Genomic DNA, 11,113 nt, shown 5'->3' on the forward strand with positions numbered 1-11,113 from the left:
CCTGAGCAAGAGCAAGACCCCATCTCTACTAAAAATAGAAAAGATTATCCAGGTGTGGTGGTGCATGCCTGTAGTCCCAGCTACTCGGGAGGCTGAGGCAGGAGGATTGCTTGAGCCCAGGAGTCTGAGGTTGCCGTGAGCTTGGCTGATTGGCACAGCACTCTAGCCCGGGCAACAGAGCAAGACTCTGTCTCAAAAAAAAAAAAAAAGAGAGAGAGAGACTATGGAAAGCTTAAAAGTCTTATCTATACACTCAAAGAGAAAATTAAATAAATTCTTTGTTATTTTGTTTCCCATGCTCTGAACTCAAATATGATTCAAAAACCCTTTTCTGATTCTCAAAAAACTAGTAACACTGAGAAAGTTCACAGGTTCCTGCTGCCACTCCCATCTAAGCAAGCCTGAGCAGCCCTTACGCCATTGCTGAGGTACGTGAGAATCTTCCTGGTTTTCCACAGGATTCATGACAAATATTGGACACCCACCTCTGAAATGGATCTACAAGGTTCATTCATTCATCTAATACATTTTGCACCAAGATGACCTTGCACCTTGCCTGGATCTCAAAAGGATTTCACACATGTGTAATGACAAATGGACCACTGGAGGGACAGAGGAACCCTTTTTGTTTCTCATTTTTCTTCCCACTAGATGTAAACTCCCTGTGGGCAGGGACATTGTCTGCCTAAAACAGTTCCTGGCACAAGTTAAGTACTCAATAAATATCTGATGAAGGAAGGAATGAGTGAATCACTGAAGTGCTTTCGTATGGCCAAGACAAATGGCTGCCCAGGTCCCTCCTACCTGTGCCACTCCTCAGGCGGTTCTCCGTGAGCTCAGAGATGGCTCCTGCTGTCACAGTCTTTTTCAGTCGAACCACCCCAGACACAGCGGCACTTCCGGGTTTGTTGAGCATGTCCTCACTGCTGGCTCTCTTGAGCTACAAGAGAGGTCAGAGGGAAGGATGAGAGCTATGGTTTCAGTAAAGAATGCTACCAACCATAAAAGCATCCAAACAGGACCATGTGCCTGGTGGTCCAGATACAATAATGGCGATTTGAGTAGCATGACAGGGTGAAGTGAAAAAATGCAAAGGTGGATAAATTTGTTTCTGTCATTTGCAGGTTAGAGTATGATCTCCCATTACTATTTCCAGGAACAGTATAAGGTTATGGGTGAAGAGTACCCATCATGTCACACTTCAAGTACTGGTAAAAAAAAAAAAAAAAAAAAAATCTGCTTTCCTTGTGGGGGAAGAAAAAAAAGAATGGTGGCTGGTGAAAAATGAACTGGGAGATGCGCAGAAGGCAGGGTAGGGCAATACAAAAGAAATTCAAGGACAACAAAAAAAGGCTTAATGACATATGTCAGGAGGAAACAGAGGAAGAGAAACAATCTTAGTATCTGCCACATGCTCACCACCGAGCAATCTGTAGATTATGTCATCTGGAAAATGTGTTCAAAGGCAAGAAAGTAACTTTCTTGGAGGCCGGGCGAACACTGCTAATGGATGACAGGAAGAAATCAAGACCCTCCTCTCTTGTTTTGTTCTCTTCCCTGTTATGACAAGGGTCGAACCAACATGTGTTGAAAGGTACTGAAATCTAAGAAGGGAGACTCCTAAATGAGCTACTTCAGGCCCAGATAAATTAAAGTCAAGATTAATGAGGAAAACCACAAATAAATTCGCTCAACCACTGCTGTCTTCTTTAAAGAATAGTACTACAGAAGAATGGTAGCAGAAGACTAGTGGCAGGCTGATGCCCAGAGCCACCTCTAACATAGCTGAGATTTGGAACAAACAATATGGAAAAGACAGGTCCATGGAGGTGTGGACCACAATGGCAGAGGGCAAAAGGCCCTGCTCCATTGTGCTCCACTGGCTTTGGGGTCAATTACTGAGGGTTAGAAGTTTAAATATTTGCACAATTTTTTAAACAGTTTCCACTTTTACATCATTTAAATTTCAGGTTATAACCTCCTGCACCAAAGGCCTGAAAGTAAAAAGATACTAAGTATTGGTTCCAAGGCTGTGGAGCAACTGGAATGCTCATGCCCTGCTGGCAGGAGTACAAACTGGTACAGCTGCTTTGGAAACTGGCAGTATCTGCTAAAGCTAAATATTTGCACCCTAAATATTCCCACTCCCAGATCCACACCTAAGAGTAGTAAGTATATAGTTTCATCAAAAGAATAGCATCTTTATTTGTAACAGCCCAAAACTTTAACAACCCAGATGTCCTTCAACAGAAAGGATAAACTAAACAGTGGTATAGTATACAATGGAAACTAGACAGCAATTAGGAAAAAAAAAAAGAATTACTGATAACCTAATAAGTGGATGGCTCTCACAGGCATTATGCTAAGTGAAAGAAACCAAACGCTAAAGAGTATATACCGCCTGACTCCATTTACATGAAGTTTAAGAATCGCAAAACCAAAAGAAGTCAGAATATTGGTTACCTCTGGGGGAGTTCTGACTGGGAAGGAGCACTCTGGGTGCCACAATGTTCTACCTCTTGACCACATGGTGGTTACTCAGGTGTAGACATACGTACAGATCCACTGAGCTGTATAGCTAAGGTTAGGTTTAGTGTGTTTAATACACTTTATTGTACGTATGTTGTGCTTCACTAAAATAGGAAAAGAAAATGGGGGTAGGAGGAGGTTGCGATTGGAGAAAAGCCCTAGTTCCACCCCTGCAAATACTAGCTTACTATTTTTTTTCATTTCTTGGTTATTTTAAAATCTTTTTATTGTGGCAAAATAGGCATAACATAAAATTTACCATTTAAACCATTTTAAGTGTACAATTCGGTGGCATTAAATATATTCTTCATGTTGTGCAACCATCACTATCATCCATAAATTTTTCATCACCCCAAACTGAAACTTTGCTCATTAAACAGTAACTCCTTCTGGCCTTTTAAAAAGAAGGAGGACAGTAGAAGTCTTAATATTAGCCATGTAATTCTGGTCAAGATTTTAAAACAAATTATTTTATTTTAAAAACGAATAATATTAAAAGGATGATTTGTATGTACTTCCAGGTACTAGATGTCAAAGTGACACATTTGCTGGACAGCTGTACAGTCCCCTAGTTTAGCAACTAGATCAAACATGATGCTTGGGTTGATGCAGAAGTTACACTATTGACCTTTTTGTAGGGACTATGTAATGGTCTTTTTTTTTTTTTTTTTGAGACAGAGTCTCACTTTGTTGCCCGGGCTAGAGTGCCGAGGCATCAGCCTAGCTCACAGCAACCTCAAACTCCTGGGCTGAAGCGATCCTACTGCCTCAGCCTCCCGAGTAGCTGGGACTATAGGCATGCGTCACCATGCCCGGCTAATTTTTTCTATATATATTTTTTTAGTTGTCCAGATAATTTCTTTCTATTTTTAGTAGAGACGGGGTCTCGCTCAGGCTGGTCTCGAACTCTGGACCTCGAGCGATCCACCCGCCTCGGCCTCCCAGAGAGCTAGGATTACAGGCGTGAGCCACCGCGCCTGGCCAAGGGACTATGTAATGGTCTTTCCACCTCCCATCTCAGAGTAAAAAGGATTCCTTCACTGGGGCTCTCCAACCTGCCAAACCACCCATCAGATCACCAGTATAAAAAGTGTTTAATATTAATATTAAATAACCACAGTCCATAATGCCATCAGCTTTTTCTCAACAGAGAGAAACTATTACTCACTCTGCCAAGAAGCACACCCAGGTGCCTCTCTGATCCCCAAAGGAAAATCAATTCTGATTTCAGCCTTTGAAAACTCCCTAGATGACATCTCAAATGAAAAAGGAAAATCACTGCAGTTAAGGGAATTTTTAATGCAATAATTCAAGTGATATGCACTTGGTTCTGCTTTTCCTCTGTTTCTCTCATATTGCTAAAGTCAGCAAGTCTGACTCCGAAGCTCAAAATTATCAAACTCTGTAGCAAAAGGCCCAGAGAACAAGGGCTGGGTCTCCAGGCCAGAACAGGGAAGCCAACAAACGAAAGCACTGCCCCTGGGGCCGGGAGCGAAAGTGCCTTGGAGACCCCACCACAGCCTCCACTCCCAGCCACCACCCCAGAGCGGCCCGTCTAGGGGAGAACGCATCCTGCCCACCCCCCATAAGAGGCTGGTTCCTGGAGACGTGACATCTTGGTGAGATGACAGGTGGAGACAACTGCGACGGCAGTAGGCAAGCAGTGGAACATTTACCTTTGGGGCACTGCAAGAGGGCCTGGCACCGCCACAGAGACAGTGCCAGTGATGACAAGAATAGCAACAGGGATGACAGTAGCAGTGACAGAGAGGAACACCAGAGCGCTGGAGCATCTCGGGTGGGGAGTGAGCAGTTACTAAGTGCTGTACCTCAGAGTTTGTCTTTATTTGTGGGGGTGGGAAGGGAGTAGGGGATGACAAAGAGGACTTGAGGTACGGGATCTCCACGGGCAAGCCCCCCGGCAGTCCCACAGGAGGGAGGGGCCTGTTCCAAGGAGAGCCGACGGCTGTCAGCTCCACCTCTTCCTACCTATGTGACCCGGGGGACGGTGCTGCAGTTCCTCAATTCTAAAATGGGAAAATACACATATCTCTAGGGTGGTGCCCTTAATTAAGAATTTAAAGCACTTAATTAAGAACATAATAAATGTCAGCAGCTCTTATTGTCACCATTATCATCACTGTGGCTGCTGGGAACTCAGCTGGAGATGACAGGCTCTGCTGTCGGCTCTCTGGGTTGGCAGCAACGGAAACTTCTGAGAGTTACAAACAGAAGTTTGGAAAGAGAGCATGAAGCACTTTCTCTGCTACATTAGAAATCAGGCGACTGATGAGCTGTGGGCCCCTGGGCAAGTTATGATCTAGGGACTGGGCTTCCTCACCTACAAGAGACAAGGACTGGGTTCCCCTGAAATCCTTCTCACCTCGCATGTCCTAATTGTTGTTGGATTGTATAAGCTTACTGGGCTTAAAGAATTTATAGATCAGTATTATTGCAATTGTACAAATAAAAACCTCTTGCTCAGAGCATGAACAGTGGAGAATATAAGAATACCCCAAGCTCTCCGGGCTCACTAACTGAAGGAGGAACGTGCCAATGCCTCTGTGACCCTGGACTCAGACTGTGCTCTTCACCCCTATCTGTTCAGCACCATGGAGTGGCCCCTTCTCCAGCCTCCCTAAATCAGAAAAATGGCACCGTTAAGCGTCCCTGTTGCAAATGCCAAATATTGTACTAATCAACTGAATGTAACCTTCATTTCAAACACGTTGAATTTTGACCATTAATCCTAAAGCAGATTTTAAACTTGTTCCACAGACAAACATGGAAATGCCATTACTAATTGCCTGGGGCCTGGATAAAGCAACATTTCACATCTAAAAGGACGTGAATAGGGAGGTCGTGAGAAGGCTGCCTCCTCCCCAGTCAGCTCCCCCGGGGGGCAGAGTCCTCCGGATCCGGAGACCACCTAACATACCAGCTGCCGCTGGTAAAGGTTCAAGGAATTCCAGCCACTGAGCAGCCTTTCCTAGCTCATCTGATCCGACTGCCTTCCAGCTAGCCCCAAAGTGGGGGAAAGCCAGGAAGAAGTGGATAGGGAAGCAGGGGTCCCAGGGAGAGCAAGGAGGGCACTGCTCCTAGGGTGCCGGGCTCCTGGGGTGCCCAGAGTGGCCCTACACATGTGTGCGGGGGTGGGAGAGGAGGCTGGCAGGAGAAAGGGCTCCAAAGACACCTCTCCCTTCTCATCACTGTGCTTGGGCTGCTTCTCTTGGGCCTGGGATTTCTCCATCCCTGTCCCTCCCATCCTGGACAGTTACTGAAAACCTACTACAGGCTGGATGTGCATCCTGAGTCTCGCAGTGCACTTGGTACACATGCCCGCTTTGTACCTAGCATGGATGTCAAGACGAATCAGGCAGGCCCTGCCGCTTTAGAGTTAGCCACCTACAGAGGAGCCAATTCCTATAAAACTGTGCAAAATGCACGGAGGGCAGCATCAAACTACAGAGAAACAAAACGCCAGGGAAGCACAAGAGAGGCTGGGGGTGGCCAGTCCTGGCAGAGGTGATGACTGGGTTTTCATCAGGCAGGTGAGTGTGGGCTAGAGGGGAGAATGGGGTGGGGGCAGTGGCTCCCCCCAGTGGCCTGTTATCCTCTAAAACAGTGGTCCCCAACCCTTTTGGCACCAGGGACTGGTTTCATGGAAGACAATTTTTCCACAGACCAGAGGGGGTTGGGGGTGGGGGTGTTTCGGGATGATTCAAGTGCATTACATTTATTGTGCACTTTATTTCTATTTTTACATTGTAATATATAATAATTACACAAACCTCTCTGCTGATGATAATCTGTATTTGCAGCAGCAGCTCCACCTCAGATCAGGCATTAGAGTCTCATAAGGCGCATGCAACCTGGATCCCTCACATGCACAGTTCACAGGAGGGTTCGTGCTCCTGTGAGAATCCAAGGCCACTGCTGATCTGACAGGAGGCGGAGCTCGGGCGGTGATGTGAGCAATGGGGAGTGACTGTAAATACAGATGGAGCTTTATACTGGCCTGCCGCTCACCTCCTGCTGTGCAGCCTGGTTTGTAGCAGGCCATGGACTGGTACCAGTTCACAGAGCAAGGATGAGGAGGGAGTGTTTTTAGGCAGATTAAAGCAATGCAGTGGAGATTCCAGAGGGCATAGGAGACTACTAAGCAAGTCATTAACCTCCCTGAACCTCAGGCTCTTCTGATAAACCCACCCAAAAACAATATTCAGTAAAAATGTATAGTGTGTCTGCCTATGATGTACCAGGCACAGCTAGGGATAACAGATACTATACTTTACACAGCTATTTTGTCCCATTTTGTCAGCCACACCCAACTTACTCTGCCTCTTCGTGGACTTTGGGATTTTACTCTGCACTATAGATAGATACGGTCCTGTCCTTCCCAGGCAAAAGGATAAATAAGATGTACTATAGGCCAGTGCCGTGCCACCTCCTCACCACATGGCATGCACAATTTGGGTAGCAGCAAAGCTCTTGAAGGGAACACTCTATTTCCCTTGCACCTTGCTCCTTCCACAAGGAATTCTGTTTGAGAATGACTGATTGCTTAGCAGCTTTCCCAGGAGGTAAGACATGAAGACTAAAAACTGATCCCACCTGTCCTCTGAAACAAACAGCTGAAGCTACTCTTACTGTACCACTGTTTTCTGGATGGAACATCAAACAGGGACCGCCACTCATCTAAGTTACTAATTCTTGTTCCTTCTCTATTCAGGGCTGCATTTTTGGCTTTGTTTCCTGGACACCCAAGGCAGCCTCGGCACCACTAGAGATTTCTGGTTGTTACAGAAGATCCCCATGAAGGAATGTGCCTCCGTGTTGCTTTGATATGTTTAATAAGTATTTTCAATAACAGTTCACTGATATTTAAGCTGTTGTGCACCTGTATAAGAAAGTTTACAAAAGGGAAAAGTTTAAATACCTCACAGATTAAAGTAACTAAGAAATTCCTCTCAGTTCCACAAAGATGGGGGAAAATCCAAAGCTCTAAAATCATCAGATGTAACATCATCCGGTCGTTAGTGGTAAACACCATGCATGTTATGGTTAGACAGTGGCTCTCAAACTGGAGCAGGTGTCAGAACCGTGGAGAGGGTGTGTGAAAATGCAGACTGTGCCTGTGGTTGCCCCCAAGCCTACCACCAGCCACCAGGTTTTGATTCTCTGGGTCTGGGGCAGGGCTCGAGAATCCGCATTTCTACCAGGTTCCCAGGTGATGTGGGTACTGCCGGTCTGGGGACCACACCTTGAGAACCAAGGGTTGAGAGCAGCACTGTCCATGGTAACGTAATACAAGCCACATATGTCATTTACACTGTCTAGTAGCCACATTTAAAAAAAGTAAAATGAAACAGGTAAAAGTAATTTTAATAATATATTTTCTTTTACTGCAAATATCCAAAATATTATCAATATGCAATCAATATAAAATATGTTAATGAGGCATTCTGCATTTTTTTGGTTCTAATCCTTCAAATCTGGTCAAAAATAGGAAGCCTGAAACAAGACACCAAAAGTAGAACTAAAAACCCAACTTCAGATACTGGGCTGAGCTGAAGGAGCAGTGAAAGAAGGTTGTGGGGACGTGGAGCCTAGGCGGGGATGGGCCCCTCATCCCGGCCATGTTAAAGCCCAGGGCTGTTAGCCATGGCTGTCTTGGTTGCAAATGATGGAACATCGGCTCAGGCTTGTATTTTACACTTACAGCACATCTCAGTTTCAACTAGCCACATTGCAAAGGCTCCGTTACCACATGTGGCTAATGGCTACTGCTTGGGACCACGCGGGTTCAGAGCACTCCCTAGGAATGATTACATAAGACTGGCCAGATCCCCAAGACTCATCTAGAATATGCCGGCACTATAAGACTCTGCCTTCGTCACCTAGCTGACCCCTCCAGGGGTGGGAAGTGCTGACTGAGGCTACCCCAATACAGAGCACTGACCCCTGGTAACAGCAGACTGGACAGGGTCAGTAGGTGACTCATGCAGAGCAGAGACCTTCCCTGGTTTTTTTCTTGTTGTTTGACGCTTTTTTTTTTTTTTTAACAAGTAGGAAGTGAGCAAAGAAGCAGCCAGGCCTTCCCAGGGATGCAGGAGCTTTGGGATGCTTCATGCCACATGGCAAAGGAGGCTGGGTGTCAGCCCTGAGAGAAATAGAGGGCCCAAGATGGGGAGGAAGCCCTGGGGTTCCATTCCCCGGGCCCAGCCTCTCCACAGTCCAGTGAAAAGGAAGCTGTTGATCTGTGCAGCATACTCCTTTTCTGCTGAAGCAAGCTTGAGCCGATGTTCCGTCATTTGCAACCAAGACAGCCATGGCTAACAGACCTGGGCTTTAACATGGCCGGGATGTGGGGCCCATCCCCATCTGGGCTCCACATCCCCACAACCTTCTTTCACTGCTCCTTCAGCTCAGGCCAGTATCTGAAGTTAGATATTTAGTTTGACTTTTGATGTCTTGTTTCAGGCTTCCTATTTTTGACCAGTTAAAACCTATCTACTAGCAAAAACAAAGACCATATGATCCTCTCAATAGATGCAGAAAAAGCATTCGACAAAATTCAACACCCTTTTATGATAAGAACGGTTACCAAAATAGGCATAGATGCGACTTACTTAAAAATGATGCAAGTCATATATGACAAACCCACAGCCAACATCACACTAAATGGGGAAAAATCGAAAGCATTCCCACTTAGAACTGGAAACAGACAAGGTTGCCCTCTATCATCGCTTCTATTCAACATAATGCTAGAAGTCCTAGCCAGAGCAATCAGACAAGAGAAAGAAATCAAGGACATCCAAATGGGGGCAGAAGAGGTCAAATTATCTCTCTTTGCTAATGATATGATCTTATATCTAGAAAACCCCGAAGATTCTGCCATGAGACTACTGGAATTGATAAACAAACTCAGCAAAGTCTTAGGTTACAAAATCAATGTACAGAAATCAGTAGCATTCCTATACGCCAACAACAGTCAAACTGAGAACCAAATCAAAGACTCAATACCCTTCACAATAGCAACAAAGAAAATAAAGTACCTAGGAATATATTTAACTAAGGAGGTAAAAGATCTCTACAGGGAGAACTACGAAACACAGAGAAAGGAAATAGCAGAGCACATAAACAGGTGGAAAACCATACCATGCTCGTGGATCGGAGGAATCAACATTTTAAAATGTCTATACTACCCAAAGTGATCTACAGATTCAGTGCAATCCCTATTAAAATACCAACATCATTCCTCACAGATCTAGAAAAAATAATTCTCTGCTTTGTATGGAAACAGAGAAGACCCCATATAGCAAAAGCAATCTTAAGCAAAAAGAACAAATTGGGAGGCATCAATTTACCAGACTTCTAACTATACCACAAGGCTATAGTAACTAAAACAGCATGGTACTGGCAGAAGAACAGAGACATAACCCAATGGAACAGAACTGAGAACCCAGATATAAAATCATCCTCATATAGCCATCTAATCTTTGACAAAGTAGACAAAAACATACACTGGGGAAAAGAATCCTTATTCGATAAATGGTGCCACATGTAGAAGCCACATGTAGAAGCCACATGTAGAAGACTGAAACAGGATCCACACCTTTCACCTCTCACAAAAATCAACTCACAGTGGATAACAGACTTAAACCTAAGGCATGAAACTATAAGAATTCTAGAAGAAAAGGTTGGAAAAACTCTTATAGACATTGGCCTAGGCCAATTTATGAAGAAGACCCCAAAGGCAATCAAAGCAACAACAAAAATAAATAAATGGTACCTGATCAAATTAAAAAGCTTCTGCACAGCCAAAAAAACTATCACGAGAGCAAACAGACAACCTACAGAATGGGAGAAAATATTTGTAAGTTACACATCCAATAAAGGGCTGATAACTAGAATCTATATAGAACTCAGTAAAATCAGCAAGAAAAAAATCAAACCACCCTGTCAAAAAGTAGGCAAAGGACATGAATAGAAACTTTTCAAAAGAAGATAAACTAATGGCTAATAAACATATGAAAAAATGCTCAACATCTCTAATCATCAGCGGAATGCAAATCAAAACCACAATGAGATATCACTTATCTCCAGTGAGAATGGCCTTTTTCAAAAAGTCCCAAAACAAAAAATGTTGGCATGGTTGTGGAGAGATAGGAACAATTATGCACTGCTGATGGGATTGCAAACTAGTACAACCTCTGTGGAAAGCAATATAGAGATACCTCAAAGAGATACAAGTAGAACTGCCATGTGATCCAGCAATCCCATTATTGGGCATCTACCCAAAAGATATTCTATAAAAAAGACATCTGCACTCGAATGTTTATAGCAGCACAATTCACACTTGTAAAGATGTGGAAACAACCCAAGTGCCCATCAATACATGAGTGGATTAATAAAATGTGGTATATGTATACCATGGAGTACTACTCAACCACAAAAAACAATGGTGATCTAGCACCTCTTGTATTATCCTGGATAGAGCTGGAACCCATTCTACTAAGTGAAGTATCCCAAGAATGGAAAAACAAGCACCACATGTACTAACCATCAAGTTGGTTTTAAC

The 11,113-nt window shown here is 44.3% G+C and overlaps 1 protein-coding gene across 5 annotated transcripts in view; it reads right to left on the bottom strand.

Moving 5' to 3' along the window:
- SPECC1 (sperm antigen with calponin homology and coiled-coil domains 1) overlaps positions 1-11,113 on the bottom strand; it is a 206,734-nt gene that overhangs the window by 171,116 nt on the left and 24,505 nt on the right. For all 5 annotated transcript variants that reach the window (XR_006739412.1, XM_045569446.1, XM_045569444.1 and 2 more), the window contains exon 3: positions 805-940. Coding sequence is in view for 4 of the 5 variants with exons in the window: in XM_045569446.1 (XP_045425402.1) it covers positions 805-940 (136 nt within the window). In the remaining variant the exon portion in view is untranslated. The remainder of the gene's footprint in view (positions 1-804; positions 941-11,113) is intronic.

This window comes from Lemur catta, chromosome 15, assembly GCF_020740605.2.
Source record: "Lemur catta isolate mLemCat1 chromosome 15, mLemCat1.pri, whole genome shotgun sequence".
In the NCBI taxonomy this organism is placed as follows: domain Eukaryota; kingdom Metazoa; phylum Chordata; class Mammalia; order Primates; family Lemuridae; genus Lemur; species Lemur catta.